Source organism: Carassius auratus, chromosome 19 (assembly GCF_003368295.1).
Source record: "Carassius auratus strain Wakin chromosome 19, ASM336829v1, whole genome shotgun sequence".
Classification (NCBI taxonomy): Eukaryota; Metazoa; Chordata; class Actinopteri; order Cypriniformes; family Cyprinidae; genus Carassius; species Carassius auratus.
Window position 1 is genome coordinate 1226285 of NC_039261.1, and position 18305 is coordinate 1244589.

At 36.1% G+C, this 18305-nt stretch overlaps 1 protein-coding gene across 2 annotated transcripts in view; it reads left to right on the top strand.

Annotated features, from left to right (window-relative positions):
- The first annotated feature begins 16652 nt into the window (after positions 1 to 16652).
- Positions 16653 to 18305, top strand: part of LOC113119108 (cytosolic 5'-nucleotidase 3-like) — a 70452-nt gene continuing 68799 nt past the window's right edge. The window contains exon 1 of one of the 2 annotated variants that reach the window (XM_026288322.1): positions 16653 to 16818. In XM_026288322.1, the coding sequence (XP_026144107.1) occupies positions 16669 to 16818 (150 nt within the window). In that variant the 5' untranslated portion in view covers positions 16653 to 16668. The remainder of the gene's footprint in view (positions 16819 to 18305) is intronic. The other variant, XM_026288323.1, reaches the window with a different exon arrangement.

Genomic DNA, 18305 nt, shown 5'->3' on the forward strand with positions numbered 1-18305 from the left:
CTTTAGGTCTGCGTAGATGGTTCCACTGGCACATTTTTATTTTTAAAGCAATAAATGGTAATTTACCCAGCTATCTTACTTTTTTGTTGACCAGGAATCATCAGCTTTATAATCTTCGCTCCGCTAATATTCTGGCTCTAAATATCCCACGTGTAACAACAGAATTTTATGTGGAGGGTAAGGGAGGAACTCATACACAGACAGGAAGTACAACACAATGGTTTATTCAAGACAAAAAGGGGAAAACAAAACCCACGAGGGGGAAAACAACGAATAGGGCAGAGACTAAATAACTTAACAGGACTGGGTTGACACGATAAACAAAATCTAAACACTAACAAACAAAACACTCACGGGTAACACAACGACTTCTTCCAGGGGTAACAATGATACAATGTCTCACAAGCTAACGTGTAGAAACAATCACAGGAACCATGTAGAAGCATATAGAAACGAACCGACAAAAGACAGAGCACACTAGAGGATATAAATAGGAAAACTAATCGAGACACAACAGGTGGCACAGGTAAGGCAATCACGACAACTAGGATAACAAGGGGGGCGGTGCAAGGGAACGAGACAACACAAGCACATGGCCCAAGACAAGGCCATGTGCTTATACACAAAACACGGGTCTGTCATGATCCTGCCTCAAGACTAGAGGAAAGTCAGGACATGAAGGCAGAATCATGACACAGAATTTGGCAAGACTGCTTTTAGTTATGCTGCTCCTTGGAGTTGGAATTTACTCCAAAAAGTTTTGAAGCTTTCTGTTCTTATCCCACTTAAACATTTTAAACAATTACTTTAGAAAATAGAAATTTGAACAATGCACATGCTTTCAATAAGCCTTTTATGTTATTTTAAATTTTTTACATGTACTGTAAATCAGTTTTGATTGCTGTGTCTGTTTTTGTGAATCTGTGTAACTTGTGTACTGTTGCTCCAGGGCTCCCTTGTAAAAGAGATTTGTCTCACTGTCCCATCACCTGGTAAAATAAAGGAAAAATAAATAAAAAAATAAATAAAAATAAGTGCCCTAACTGTGATGGGGTTCATGCAGCAGGGTTTCACGGTTGTGTGCACTTTGTTCAAGCTAGGCGGGTGCAGGTTGTGAGGGATCAGAACAAGGTAACGTATGCAGAGGCGTTTCAAAGTGGCTAGAGAAGGTGGAAATGAAAGTCCTGGTGAAAGAGAGGTGCTATGAAGCCAGGTTCCTATGTTAAATCTACCATCTGTATCTTCATCTGACAAGTTAATTTTTAGTAAGGAGTCATTTTTGTATTTTGTTTCTGATGTGTTGGTAGGAACTAAGAAAGCAGCTAATCGGACAGATGTCATTAGGTTAGTGTTGGGTGCAGCTGAAAGGTATCTGAGAATAAAACAGTTGCCAGAAAAGTTGCATCAATACATGATGGATAGTCAGTGTTTAAACTGCAGTGACATCACGTGCAGTCTTTATTTTTAATTTTTTAGAATTTTTTTTTATTTTACTTTTTGTTTAAATTTCCCAACATTTTATAACAGTAGCCAGGTGGCAAAGACAAGAAAAAATAAATTAAATTACAATGTCACTTGCAATTGCTACTTGCACTCTCCGCTACCTGCGACACTTGCAATCGACACAAATCATGCTTGTTGCCAATGGAGACAAGAAACTGTGGTGGTGAATAAACGCATCGAATAAAGTTTCGCGTTAAGCATTTTTCCATATAGAACTGTCTACAACTCATTTGTATCAATGTCTTTGTCAATTAAGCTACATTATGTGTTTTATTTATAATGATTTTCTATAGGAGGAAAACGTTTAATGTACAATTTAACACACTGCGTTCTGTACTCGTCTGCTTGCCTGTACGGAGTTGATCCTTTTAAAATCACTTAATGCATTTCATAATGCCTGTTCATATTTTCTGGTCTGTATATACTGTACTTTGAGTCAACAAGACATATAGGCTAGGCCTGCTGAATTGTCTTTATCATCTTAGTTATTAGGCCACATTAAGGATTCACATTGTATTCATAGCCATCTGCTTGCCTTGTAGTACATTAAGTAATAACTATATATCGAATTTGGTCTTTTAATTGAACTTAACGTATTCTAATACATTATACCATATTAAGTGTTTGATTTTTCTACAGGAGGAAAACGCTTAACGAAAGACTTTGTGCATTGCGTTCATATTCTGCTGTTCTGTGGCCACGGATTTGCCTGTCTTGTCTTTTTCTTGCAGGACCCTGTACATTATACTAGTAGGCCTTCTTAATTTAGTTTTAATCATTTAATCACCACCACAGTGTCTTGTTTCCATTGGCAACATGCACGATTTGTGTTGATTGCAAGTGATGTCACAGGTAGTGGAGAGTGCAGCGATTGCAAGTGACATTGTAATTTAGTTTCTTTTTTCTTGTCTTCACCACCTGGCTACTGCTGTAAAATGTTGAGAGATTCAAACAAAAAGGTACAAATAAATAGAAAAAAACATTTATAAAATAAAATAAAAAATAACGACTGCAAGTGACGTCGCTAGTGGAAGCACAAGTGTCTGAGAGTGCAAGTCTGAGAATGCAAGTCTGAGGCTGCATCCGAAAACTTAGGCAGGTGACTTGCTGCCTTGCTGTCTAATCAGGCAATGACTTTGCAGGCAGCGTTTTTGCATGAAGGCACCTCATGAAACTGATTTCGGACAGGCTTCTGAGGCAGCTGAGATTAGACAGGATAGATAGATCAGCCGGGGGTTGTGCAACCTTTGTTAAGAATGGGTTGCAATATACAGGTCCTTCTCAAAAAAAAATAGCATATTGTCATAAAGTTCATTATTTTCCATAATGTAATGATAAAAATTAAACTTTCATATATTTTAGATTCATTTCACACCAACTGAAATATTTCAGGTCTTTGGTACTGATGATTTTGGCCTATAGCTCATGAAAACCCAAAATTCCCATCTCAAAAAGCATATCATGAAAAGGTTCTCTAAACAAGCTATTAACCTAATCATCTGAATCAACTAATTAACTCTAAACACCTGCAAAAGATTCCTGAGGCTTTTAAAAACTCCCAGCCTGGTTCATTACTCAATACCACAATCATGGGTAAGACTGCTGACCAGAAGGCCATCACTGACACCCTCAAGCAAGAGGTTAAGACACAGAAAGAAATTTCTGAACAAATAGGCTGTTCCCAGAGTGCTGTATCAAGGCACCTCAGTGGGAAGTCTGTGGGAAGGAAAAAGTGTGGCAAAAAACGCTGCACAACGAGAAGAGGTGACCGGACCCTGAGGAAGATTGTGGAGAAGGACAGATTCCAGACCTTGGGGGACCTGCGGAAGCAGTGGACTGAGTCTGGAGTAGAAACATCCAGAGCCACCGTGCACAGGCGTGTGCAGGAAATGGGCTACAGGTGCCGCATTCCCCAGGTCAAGCCACTTTTGAACCAGAAACAGCGGCAGAAGCACCTGACCTGGGCTACAGAGAAGCAGCACTGAACTTTTGGACAAATTTTGCATGTCATTCGGAAATCAAGGTGCCAGAGTCTGGAGGAAGACTGGGGAGAAGGAAATGCCAAAATACCTGAAGTCCAGTGTCAAGTACCCACAGTCAGTGATGGTCTGGGGTGCCATGTCAGCTGCTGGTGTTGGTCTGCTGTGTTTTATTAAGAGCAGGGTCAATGTAGCTAGCTATCAGGAGATTTTGGAGCACTTCATGCTTCCATCTGCTGAAAAGCTTTATGTAGATGAAGATTTCATTTTTCAGCACAACCTGGCACCTGCTCACAGTGCCAAAACCACTGGTAAATGTTTTACTGACCATGGTATTACTGTGCTCAATTGGCCTGCCAACTCTCCTGACCTGAACCCCATAGAGAATCTGTGGGATATTGTGAAGAGAAAGTTGAGAGACACAAGACCCAACACTCTGGATGAGCTGAAGGCCGCTATCGAAGCATCCTGGGCCTCCATAACTCCTCAGCAGTGCCACAGGCTGATTGCCTCCATGCCCCGCCGCATTGAAGCAGTCATTTCTGCAAAAGGATTACCGACCAAGTATTGAGTGCATAACTGAACATAATTATTTGAAGGTTGACTTTTTTTGTATTAAAAACACTTTTCTTTTATTGGTCGGATGAAATATGCTAATTCGTTTAGACAGACATTTTGGGTTTTCATGAGCTGTATGCCAAAATCATCAGTATTAAAACAATAAAAGACCTGAAATATTTCAGTTGGTGTGCAATGAATCTAAAATATATGAAAGTTTAATTTGTATCATTACATTATGGAAAATAATGAACTTTATCACAATATGCTAATTTTTTGAGAAGGACCTGTAGAAAGGCTGACATAATTTCTAATATTGAATGTTTGGCTGTGGGGGTTTGGAGTAGAAGACTGATACCAGTGTTATAGAAGGGAGAGGTGGTAGCAGTTTGCAATAAGGAAAAAGCAGACATGTTTGTTGAGAGTTTTCAAGCTGTGCATAGATCAAAGAGAATGGGGGTTGAGAGGTGTAGGAAGTGGGCTGAATTGACGGAAGTTAATCAGTGGAAACTGGAGAGGAGTTTAGAAAATGAAAATCTTATTAATCTGTTCTTTTCTTTGAAATAGTTTAAGGATGCAATTATATCTGGGGCAAATACAGGCACAGGGAGAGATAGGCTGTCATATGAGCTATTCAAATATCTGGATGATTTTTTACTTGAACTAGCTTTATTTAATGTTGTGTTGGCCGAGGGATCATTTACCAAAGGAGTGGAAACATGCAGTTGTGGTCCCTGTCTTGAAACCAGGGAAAGAGGCATCTGACCCTAATTCATACCGTCCTATAGCACTCACAGCAGTGACCTGTAAGATTATGGAGAGGATGGTTACTAACAGATTAGTATATTTTTTAGAAACTATAAGACAATTTGTGAGTTTAGAGAACTTGAAAAATAGATTTACCCATAATTAAATATTTTATCAAACATACGCCCTCCAGTGGCGCTTTTTACCAACAAGTGACGTCATCGTTGAACATGCACTCAGACGTGTTTCAAACAGATACACTCTCACTTGGATTCGAAGACACAAAAACAAAAATAACAATTTGTTCTGTCACAGTTCAAAAAAAAAAAAAAAAAAAAAAATGGAGACAGCAGATCAAGAAAGCTTTATAGTAAAAACAGCAGTGTAACATTTGCAGTGTTAAAAGTTATTAATTCCCAAAGAGTTGAATTAACAATCCACAGTGTTAAACAGTACTCGTGTTCAGTGTTGTTTATATTGTGTAATTTAAAAAAAAGCACAATTGTCTGGACTCCGCCCCTCAGTGACTGCTATGCTGCTGACTCGAGAAGCGACGATGCCATTTTTTCTTCAAGCGCCATTTTTTCTTCAAGTTGGATTGCTTTTCTCTTGATAAAAGTACACATTTTTGTTGATAATTTTACTCAAAGTATGATCGGTGGTGAACACATTTAGACATTACTAACTGCAAGTGTTTTGTCAGGTTTAGTGTTAAGTTTGTGTTCGTGAGGTGAAGAGATGTAAGTTACAGAAGAGTGAACGTTTCTCATGCCGCTTAGATTTCCTGGAAAAAAAGGTGATTACGTGTAAAATAATTTTGGAATGTGCATACATTTTATGTTATAATGTTATATGCTTTTAGCTTGTTTCATTTTAGTTCGTTGACACATCCTCTCGCCTATGTTCCCGCCGAGGCCTGGGTTTAACGTTACTGGAGTCTGGCGATGAAGACTGGAGCTGCTCACTTACACTCTGTAGGTTTTCTACTAAAATGAGAGCATTCATCAAATGGTAAATGTAGTTGTTTTTGAAAACACTGAGTGCAGCATTTCGCTGTTTCCATGCTTTGAAACGGTAATAGTAGGACGGTTAAACATTGCACGCTAACAACTTCGTTTTTGTGACTCATAACTCTGTGTTAAAGTGTCTTGTCTCGCCACTGCAGATGTGGAGTCTTTCTGCAGACAGAGCTGATATAACAAGGAACATTTACCAGTCATTAGACTGACGTTATCTAAAGCAAAATTGAAATAAGAGCAGGTTTAAAAACGTCTATTCACCATTGGTTTAAGTGTGAACTGTAATCTGTACGTTGCTTACTTGATTGTTCTCAGAGCTGAATATCATGCGTCATGTCGTCATCTGCGTCGAGACACAAACGCGCTACCGTCAAGTTTTTCTTAATGACTGCTAACTTAACTTTCGCCGAGCTCTGCTGACAAATTTTTATAACGGCATAAATATCACTCCTTTAAGTTACTTTTATGCAAAATTATGTATATTTATATTTCTGCTTTCTCTAATGTTTGAAATATGAAGTCGACCGCTGACAAGAGGAAAGATATGTCGCGTTTCACGGCAATCTGACAAGATGGACTTTCACAACTATGTGTCTGTGGAAGAAACGCTGCCTGGGGCCAGAAAACCACTTTCTGATAGCCCAGCTAAACCTCCCTCCAAGAAGGGCAAAGCAGATGATGACATCTCTTCTGTTGTTTTGACGCTTTCCAACTTGATTAATACTCGCTCTGACGTCCTAGAGAAAATAGTGAGTGAAAATGCTCTTAAAATTGAAGGTTTAAAAAAACTGTGGACTTCGTATGTGCTGAGCTAAATGACATCAAAGGCAAAGTCAGTCACGTTGAGAATGTTCAGAACGTTGATTGAACACTGAAGAGAAGAAGATGGGATTCTGTGAACAACGTCTCATTGACTTGGAAAGATATTCCCGTCGCTGGAATCTATGTTTACACGCTGTTACTGAGAAGGTATTTATTTTTAGTGGGTGCTATAATTAATTTTAAGAAAGCTCACTAACTTGATTGACTAAGTTCATGCCGAAGATTGGTTTTAGCTATAGATGCACTTTTTTCCCCCTTGAGGGTTCTGCTACTGGTATTTTTGTTCTATTATCTCTTGTTCTGTTCTTTTAAATGTCTATGTCAGTTGTTTCCCTCAATGCCAGGGGGTTGCGTGACAATGTAAAGTGCAAGGTCTTGTTTTTGTATGCTAAGTCCTTTAAAACTGACATTTTTTTTTTTTCCAGGAGTCTCACTCTGTTTCCAATGACATTTATTTTTGGAAAAATCAATGGGGCAATGAGGTTTGGATGGCTCATGGTTCAGAACATTCTGCCGGTGTTAATATAATGAAAAACCATTTCGCAGGTTCAGTGTTACAGAGTTGTGTCCTATGGGACACTTTCTTATTTTGGTTATTTGTATTATTAATATATTTGTTTTATTGGTAAACATTTATGGGTATAATACCTCTAGAGAAAATGACTTGTTACTTGATGAGATAGGAGACAAAATTTTATTATGGTTTAATACATTTCCTGATGCTGTAATTTGTATTGGTGGAGATTTTAATATCACTCCTGCTAATAATCTTGATAGATTTCCTCCTAGGCAGTCTACTTCTCCTAATTTAGAGTTGAATGGAGAAGTTCATGGAGAAGTTGGATTTAGTTGATATTTGGAGGGAGAAGTTTCCAAATACTAAATCTTATACATGAGGTAACAAGAGTCACTCAAGAATTTCTCGTTTAGATTATTGGCTTGTACCATACTCTTTCGAAGATTATAATATTTCGGTTAGTATTCTTCCCTCTCCCTTAACGGATCACCACACTATTCTTCTTTCTACTCCTCTATCCACAGGACATTCAAATATAAATTCTAGAACCTCTTATTGGAAAATGAATTAATCTCTCCTTAAGTATGAAATATTTTATAAAAAATAATTTCCTTTCTGATTCGATATTACTGGGTGAACGCTTCTTCTGAAAAATGTTTTAGCTTAAATTGGGATTTATTAAAATATGAAGTAGGAATGTGTATTAGACATTTTAGCAGCTTTTTGGCAAAACAGAGAAGGGATGAAGAGGAGAATGTCATATCAAAGATCATAACATTTCAAAACAAAATTAAATTAAGCTTAACGGAAACTGATCTAACAGAACTTAAAGAGCTCCAATCTAAATTAGACAATATTTATAAATATAAAGCTGCAGGCTCTTAAGTTCGTTCAAGGAGAAAATGGCTAGAACAAGGTGAACAGAGATCTACTTATTTTTTTTAGAATGGAAAAACGCTAGGAATCTTTCTATTAGTTCTCTACAAATCAATGGCATACTAACAGATAATTCCAAGGATATTGCCTCTTTTTGTAGTAACTTCTGTTCAAAACTATTTAAATCTAATTACTGTAAGGACTCAGCCTCCCTTTTTTCAGTCATTAAAGGAAGGTAAATCAATATCTAAAGATGAGCAGCTTGCCTGTGATAAAACTATAACTATCTCTAAAGTAATTGAGGGGATTGAGGGCCTTAAAAATAACAAATCTCCTGGAACCGATGGCCTAACAGCAGAGTTTTATAAAAACTTTGCTGAAGAATTAGCTCCATTCTTGCTAAAGATGTTTTTGGAGAGATGTTAAAGATGTTATTCAGTTAGAAACTTTGCCTTCTACCTTAACTCAAGGGTTTTTAACCCTTATACCTAAACCTAAAAAAGATACAACATTGATAGATAATTGGCGTCCTATCTGTCTTCTTAACAACGATTATAAAATATTAGCTTGGGATTTGGCCAAAAGACTTAAGTGTGTTCTGAGTTCAGTTATTGATGAGACTCAATCAGGATATATGGCAAAAAGACATATACAGTAGCAAACAATATTCGACTTGTTTGGGTTCGGTGATCCATTCTGCAAGTTATAAAAAAAATAAGAACTCTGTAACACTTTATAATAACTGCACACTATTAATCATTAATTAAGCATTAGTAAACAGATAATTCATAATTTATAAAGCATTAATAGACAGTAATAAGCAGTTTATAAATACAGATATAAATGCTTTATTATTGATTTAAAAACATATCTATAATGTGTTTAATAATTCATACTTTATTCATGATCAATTTATCATTTCTCAATGAAGTATAGCATTATTTACAAACCAGTTATTTAGGAGTTGCCTGGGATTCATAAGATCACAAGAAATGTAGTAAATTCAGGTAGTTATAAAGCATTTAGTAGTGGTCAGTTAACTATTTATGTGAGCTTATCTAAAGTGAGGACTAGTTATGCCTTGTAAAGCATTTATAAAGGATATTTAAAGGCTCAGTTATTTTCTAAACAAAAAACAGAAACAAACACAACACAGTGATACAGAACATAGAAATATTAACAGCCTTTAAATCTCATTTGTAAAAGCTTTACAAGGCATAAATAGTCCTCACTTTAGATGAGCTCACAAAAATAGTTAACTAACAACTACATATGTTTTATAACTACCTGAATTAACCCTGAATTACAGTAGAAATACATGTTAATAAACCATTTATTAACACTATAAGTAACTATTACTATATGTCTGAATAAAAAGATGTATGAATTCACATTTAAATAATTTATTAATCATTTACTTACAATTTCTAAGTGATTTTATGAACCACTGACAACTCGTTAATAACTGGTGTGTAAATAATGCTATACTTAATTTAGAAATGATAAATTGATTATTAATAAAGTATGAAAAAACAATTATTAAACACATTATATATATATGCTTTTAAATCAGGTATAAAGCATTTATATCTGTATTTATAAACTGCTTAAAAATGTCTAATAATGCTTTATAAATGATGAATTAACTGTTCATTATTCATAATTCATTAATTAAATGAATTAATGCTTAACTAATGATTAATAGCATGCAGTTATTATAAAGTGTTACCCTTGTTAATAAATGTGCAATTTTCTTATATTTATTTGTTACCCCTCCATCTTAGTAATGTTACATACCTGCATCTTACTCAATCCTATTCCATTATCATTTATAGCACAATTCTTTATACACTTGTTTATTTGCATATATTATTATTATTTTTATTTTTTTTGTCTGTGTTTTGTTTTCTCCGTACTGGAAGCTTATGTCACTAAAACAAATTCCTTTTATGTGCAAGCATACTTGACAATAAAGCTCTCTCTGATTCTGATTAATTCATCCTAATGTAGTACACTGTTAATTTTAAGATGCCATATTACTCATGTTACTCATTAAAATTATACAAATGTATTTAATAATCCGATTAAATAAATACTTAAATTGTTTCAGGCCTCCATGTGAATATTGCACAATGTTTCATTTAATTCACTTTCATTTAATTCCTAGAATAAAGGATTTAAATATATATAAATATATGCATTCATTTTTAAAACAAAAATAAAGATATTTTGAATGAGATAATTTCCCTCGTTCGACACTCTACACAACTACAACTTTGATACTTCAAGAAGTTCATAAAGAGATAATACAACTAATCTAAATGAACTGAGCGGTTTACACCAAATTTTCTGAAGAGACTCGATCACTTTAAAATGAACAGAATTACTTTTTTTCACATTTAAACATTGATCAGGGAACATTAACAGAAAATTTGGACTAAACCACGTGATATGTATGAATTACTTCTCTCTTTGGATTAGTTCTCTTTATGGATTAGATCTCTTTATGAAGTATTAAAGTGGTAGTTGCGTGGATGTCATTCAAGGGTCAGAAATCTTATGTTCTATTAAATTATCTTCAGTTGTCTTACAAAGATAATAAAAGGCTGAGTAAACTGATGAAATGTTCATTTTTAAAGGGGGGGTGAAATGCTCGTTTTCACTCAATATCCTGTTAATCTTGAGTACATATAGAGTAGTACTGCATCCTTCATAAATCCAAAAAGTCTTTAGTTTTATTATATTCATAAGAGAAAGATAGTCTGTACCGATTTTTCCCGGAAAAACACGAGTGCCTGGAGGCGTGACGTGTGGGCGGAGCTAAAGAATCACGAGCGCGAATAGGCTTTTGCGTTGAGAGGATGTGGAAGCTGTGACATTACCGTGAGGGAAAACCCATCATCCAAAACAAACCATGGCTTACAGTCAGATTCAGCCGTTTATTTATGATCCAGAATCAGATCCAGAGGCTGAAACTGAACGAAAGCAGCAGCAGCAACGAATCGCTCCGAGCAGGGCTCGAACCTGGGTCTCTGGCATGGGAGGGGACGCACTAACAAGGAGGCAGAGATATTTGAAGCAGTTTTACTCACCGCCTGCGGTTCACACACGATCGTGACCCTTTTTCCTTGGGATTGCATCATCCTTAAGAAATAAACGATACGCAAATCCGTCTTCAAACTGGGCCTTGTGAACAAGCATCTTCGAAATGCAGGGAACAAACAAAAACACTTGCACAACTCCGTTGATGCTCTGTAAAAATAAACTCCATCCACTGGTCCCTTAATGCTGTTTTTTTTTTTTTTGGTAATCTGTGCAGGGTTGTCTTGCCCTGGCAACCAAAAACACACTTCTTTTGTGACATTTCGCGACGCACTCGCTCTGATCAGTGATTGTCTGTGCTCAGCCTCTCTCTGCTCTGCTATACGGGAGCGTGCGCTCTTCCGGCAGAAGTTCCTTAGGACCCATATAAGGAAATTCCGCTCCATCTAACGTCACACAGAGCCATACTCGAAAAAAAACTTTCCGAAACTTGTGACAAACCGGAAGGAGTATTTTTGGAACAGAAATACTCCTTCAAACATACAACTTAATTTTTGAAACTTTGTCCAAGTTTAGCATGGGAATCCAACTCTTTAACAGTGTAAAAAACTCAGTATGCATGAAATAGCATTTCACCCCCCCCTTTAACGAACCCTGTAATAAAAGTATATTGCCATACTGTATTTGTCACCCAAGATGCGTGCCAATGCCAGGTTGTGAACAGAGCCATAGTGTGTCTACACAATCAACTTGAATGGTTCCTGAGAGAGATGTTGTCATTAATTGTTTTGTTTTTTTAATTCATTAATTCATTCATTGATTCCACCATCATCACAAGGCTGCAAGGGACCTGGAAAAATGTCATCCTGTCAAGCTGAAAAACATCTTCAAAAAGGTACATTTGGACATTTCTGTCACTACCTATTGTCTGCCTCAAAATATTGCCAGATGGGTGATATATGAAAAACACATTTATGTAAGGGAAACAGGTCAATTTAGCTCAAAGGGAATCATTTAAGATTTTAAAGGGAATTTGAACAGAATCACTGTTTCACGGCTGTTCACGGAGACGCGCCTGCGGTTCAGTGAACGAGCCGTTTAACATCAAATCTGCGCTGGATACTAATATCCAAACTATAGTGAAAACACTATCAATCAGCACAGTAACAAGATCGGCAGTTTAAGACATTAACTTGTAAGCACAAAACACAAGATACTTCTCTTTTCAATATGAATAAGGCTTTATTAGATAAATCTAAGACATGTAAACTAATCTAACACATAAACGCACGCACACACACATTCACACAAGTTGCAGGAAGATCGAAAGTTAGGAAAAGATGAGTTTAAGAGAATGGAAATATGGAATTCCAAGTTTACAGCAATACGCTAAATTGCATAGACATGAACAACCATCAATCACGTAATTAGCCCTTGCATTGAGTTCCTCAATGTGACTAAAATTATATTAGATACACCAGCACAACAAATATCTGGGGATACGTTGCCTTCGTTTCCTATGAAAGGGACTCCCGTTGAAAGGGGTTTCCCGGTGTCGCTGATTGGCTGGAAGTTCAGTAGTGAAGTAACGTCTTGGGGAGCCCGTGGTTGTTGGGCGTTGGCTGAAAGTGCAGAGTTGTGTTCGCTGGTCGAAGTTAAACGGGCATCCGAGGTCAGGCTTCGGAGACTCGACGTTAGAAAACTTAACTCAGAACACGAAACTCTCAAAAAAAAAAAAAAGAAATAAAGTTTGACGAGACTAGGTTGTGTTCCTTCTCATCATGGCTAAGTAGCAGCAGGCAGGCACGCTGGAACAGCGCTGATGACTAACAATGATGACTAACCGCATGGCTAGATGCTACAAGCTAAAGCTAGGTAGCAAAGCTACAAGCTAAAAGCTAAGAGCAGGCATGACTAATAGCATGACTGATAGCACGAGCAAGGCTGGAACTAAAAGCCGACATGACTAATAGCAGCAGCTAGGGACTAAAAGCAGACTAAAAGCAAGGCATGACTGATAGCACAAGCAATGCTAGAACTAAAAGCAAAATTTCATCGTGTCCAAAGTATTTAAACTTGCTTGTTGGCCACCCCTCAAATGTTGCCTTGACCAATCAGATATGGTCTTGGCTCAGGGGTATTATAAATCATTTGTTTATCTTACCAAGCATGTGGTTCCTGCCCCGCAGGGTTTAATTTTGGACATGATTCCTATAACACGATTATGATATATTTTACAAATAAATGATTGTCAGGACAATATCAAGCAAGAAAATTCGATTATATCAATACTAGACATGACTATGTATCCTATAGTTATCAAAATACATACACAATAAGTGATTATACATGATAGTCAAATGTGTGGGTTACACATAAATGAATATGGAGTTAAGCAATGGAACGATTCATTTCTTTTGCCATTCTCTGGCAAAGGGACTTTTCTGTGAAGACAAAGGTTTAAAGCCTTTCCCCCTTAGGAATTTCAGTCTGGTTTCACTGGCTGGGGGGGGAAGTCACTGCAAGTATTTAACTTGATCTCCTGGGTTTACATGTGATGTCCAGCGTTGCATTTCAATCACGAACAATAAATTTGACAATCTCTTCTTTGAATTAAAATTGTCAATAATTGTTCTATTGGTGTTAATGTTGAAAGCTGTTGTGTGAACAAGTTGGTTGGTTGGTTATCTTGCTTGGTTCTTGTGGCACTAGAACTGATTTATGACTTCCTGAGGAGTTCGGCTCTCGTTTCAATGCACACAGCTCTGATAGACTCTTTGATTTGTCTGGTTCGACTCATTTCTGCTACATTTAATATAAATAAAATCAGTTGGAGAGCTGACCTTGAGTGTTACTTTTCACTCTAATCTGCAGGCACTAACAAGAAAAGCTTGATTGCAGAGAAGAGAGCAAACAGTCATACCTGCTCGCTGATGGGACAACGAGGAACATCATTCATGGATGCTACACAACTCAAATCTACACTTCATATTTGTTCATGTCTAGGTAAATTTGATGATTTTGTTTTATTAGCTATTTTATGTTTCTGTGCAACACTTAATTAATGTGATTGATTGAACCTCTACACATCTGATATATGCTTTAAAGTTGCCACTTTGCCCATTTGTTGATTTTATGTCTAATCTTGTACATGAACACCATACAATAGCATTTTTTTGTTTGCACTAAAAAGAGTACTTTATTAATTACACTTAAAACAACACCAGAGTGTTACATTTAAACAACACTTGGAGTGTAACAATTTGAGTGTAATTTTCTACACTATGAGGTGCTATGTTAACACTAAAAATTCAACACTACGAATGGTGTACTTTTAACACTAGACAGATTGGGACCATATATGATCTTTAGTAAGTTTAGTGTTAAAATCGACATTTTGAGCGTTCAATTGAACAAAATCAGTTATTTTACTGTGTTAATCCTGTTTTGTATTCATTAAAGTAGTATTTTAATAGATTTTCTTTGACCAGGTGTGCCTTTTTTTGTTGTTGCAAAGAATTGTCACTGCTTTTGGACTGTCATGATTTTTGTTTTCCACAATGCCTATTTCTTTAGCTAATAAGACAATTTATTTTCTTTGACCACGTGTGCCTTTTTGTTGCACAAAACAGTTTTAATGTCTCATGTTTTATAATAAATTTTTCTACTTCGTTTAATGATTTCAGATTTGTAATTTGTACTGTTAAGTTGTAAAATGTAGATATTTGAGTACAGGAAACTTAAAAATAAACAAGGCAATCAGTTGCCACAAAATATTTAAGTAACATTACTACTACAATTTAAGTTACATAAATTATATAATTTAATTTAATAATACTTAAACTAAGTTTAGATAAATAAAAAAATTTGATTTATATATATGAGGGATATTTTAATTAAGTGAAGTAACTGAAGTTGTCACTTCTCACAACTTTGAGTTGAACTAAAATAAAGATGATCAAAACACTAAATATATATTTTGATTTAAATGAATGTTTATTTATAATTTACAGTTACTCAAAATAACTAGCTATATGCTTACTGATGATATTTAAGTTTGAAAACTTAAAAAAAATAGCGGCAATCAGTTGCCTCAAATATTTTGAGTAAGTATAACTTATCTGGGTTTACAGTGTGCAGTTTTAGATCAAGATATTAAAAGGGCATTTAGTAATAAGGAAGTGGTAGTGAGTGTATTTCTAGATATTGAGAAAGCTTATGATTCTTTGTGGAAGGAGGGTTTGATGATTACAATTTTTAACATGGGAGTTAGAGGACAACTGTTTAATTGGATAAAGGATTTTTTAATGAAAAGAACAAGTATTGGTAAAGGTTGGTATTGTTAGTTCAAACTGTGGACATAGAGAATGGAACCCCACAGGGAAGTGTAATAAGTCCATATTTCTTTGATAAAATAGAGAGAGGATTCGGGTTATCTTTATTTGCAGATGACGGGGCTATTTGGAAAAGAGGGCGTAATGTAGAGTTTTTTTAAAACAGATACAAAGAGATCTGTAGAGGAATGGGGAAATACATGGAGCTTCAAAATCTCTTCTTCGAAGACAAAATATATGATATTTGGTTTTAAAAGAAAGTTACCTAATATAAGGTTATATATGTACGGGTCTCCATTGGAGAAGACAAAGGTTTTGACTTGGGCCATGCATGTAGGTTAAATTGTGTTGAAGTGTGAAAAAGTTTTGAATGTGATGAGAAGTCTGGCTGGGTGTGAGTGGGGGACTAATAGGAAGACAATGTTATTAATTTTTCAGGCCATGATCAGATCTGCCCTAGATTATGGGTGCTTTGTGTATGGATCTGCTTCCAAAACTGATCTGGCTAGGTTGGATGTGGTACAGGCGAGAGCTTTGAGGCTTTGTTGTGGGGCTTTCAGATCCACCCCAGTACCCGGACTGCTCATTGAAATGGGAGAATTTGGAATTAGTTTGTGTTATTTAGAATTAGATTTGTCTGCAACATCAGGTTTTGCTGGGTTCCCGGACAAGCTGGGGTGAGGGGGAATGAGCGAGTAGATAAAATTGCAAAGGAGAGCTTAGAAAGAGAAGTAGATATTCATGTATTATTAGGAAGAGTGGGACTGAGGGAACAAATTAAAGAGGGCTTAATAAATGAATGGCAGAGAGGGTGGGAAAATGAAATTAGGGGTAGACACTACTTTTCCAACCTATAGTAAAGAAAAGATGTTCATGTATAATTTTGCTCCGCAGGGATTCAGTTAAAATTTGTAGATTGAGGTTGGGGCATTGTGCATTAAATTATTCTTTGTGGATTGTAGGAAAGCATGTTTCTGGATTGTGTGAATGTGGGAGTCTTGAGATGGTACGGGCATGTTTTCCTAGAATGCAAAAATAAATATAGTATTCTTTAAACAAGCATGACTTGGAGTTGAGGCTTTTTCTCTTTTATCTTTGTCTGGTCACAGCAATGAGCATAAATTGATCTCCAAGGCAGTTCTTCAGTTCTAAAATGATACATGACTGTATGTAAGAGTATAGGTCAAACTTTAACCTGTGGAGGGCAGTAATACGCTGAGCAGCGTCTACACTGCCGGAATTCTACAAGAAGACGAAGAAGAAGAACAGAAATGGAGGAGGGAGAAGTGTCAGGCGCAGAGAATGGAGGCAATGAACGGAAGGTCGTTAAAAATCGAAAAAGAAAGTCAAACCGGGGTCAGAATTCGGATTCTGATAGTGAAAAGGGAAGACATCAATTAAAGAGAAGAAAGAAATGCGAGGTAATGATACAATGTGAATCTGAATCTGCAATAAATCCGCTGAAATAAGATAAAGCGATTAATGAGGAGATAATGCAAAAATGTTAAGGTGTGGTAAATTGTTATTATTTTGTAAAGGTAACAAGCAACAATTATAACTGCAAGCAGCGATTACGGGGGTTCAAACTGGATTGTATGGCTGACAGTGGAACACGTCTAAAATGCGCACACACAGAGAGATACATGAAATGGTTAAACTGTTATTGATAATCAATCATCAAGCATGCTCTCTCTCTCTCTCACACACACACACACACACACACAGAGAGAGAATTGAATTATTTATTACAATCAAGAATAAAACATTATTTTATAACATCATTCTACATTTAGAAAACAAAACATATACATAATAAAACCACTCTTCTATTAATGAATATCACTATAAAATACTCCTTTACTGCAAGAAAATAGCAAAAATTAATGTCCCTTCATGCACAGAACATAAAACATCTCCACTACACCATGGCAAATCATTTATAGACTTGAAAAAATTGAAATCTGTAATTATCCTTGACTTGATTACATTGGAAAAAAACCCTCAGTACATCTTGCCCAGAAATGTTTTCGATCTTATCTTCGTACTCGCATAAATAGCCATCTTTGATTGGCCCAAAACAAAATTCAACAACTGACACACCGAAGCTTTTCTTTTAACATATTTAAAACCACAAATAAACATTTGCATAGAGAAATTTTCATTAAATTCCTTAAAAAAAGACTCTACAACAGAAAATAAAGGTCTCAATCTTTAAAAAAAACAAAAAACATAAAAGCATGAAAAACAGTCTCTCTCTGAGAGAAAAATTGACAATCAGCACTTATCTCTGGATTTATTACAGAAATAAAAGCATTCATAGCTACAACCCCATGTAAGATTCTCCATTGCATATCACCCGCTCTCTTAGGTAACGGTGGCTTATATAGTGCTCTCCATTGTGGTCTAAAAACTCTACTAAGCCCAATAACATTACACCATGGTGTATCACTTCTGTTATGTAAATCATTTCTGTTAAAAACTTTAACACAATTTGTATACACATCTTTCACATTAAATGAATCAGCATTGAAAAATACATCTTTCTTTTCCAAAAAAGGACCTTCACACTCATCCATTTTAGGTGACAGAATTAAAGTAAAGAAAGGGTCATCCTCGTTTGGTGTTATGACCCCTCTACAAAAATCTTTGATGGTTTTCAACTACTCTTCCACAAGAACTGACCTCCACTTCATTAAAAGTTGATGAACCAGCCTAAAAGATTTAATTCCCAACTTTGCCTCTGTCTTCTCAATGTTGTCCAAGTCCGGTCTTGCATTATTTACTAAATGTCCCACTGTCGTAAAACCTGCTTTAAAAATACAATCATGTACATGCATGCATTACACATATTATTATAGCCCAGTTTGTGCTGATTACAGTGAGATTAGACTTTACCCATTTAGATATT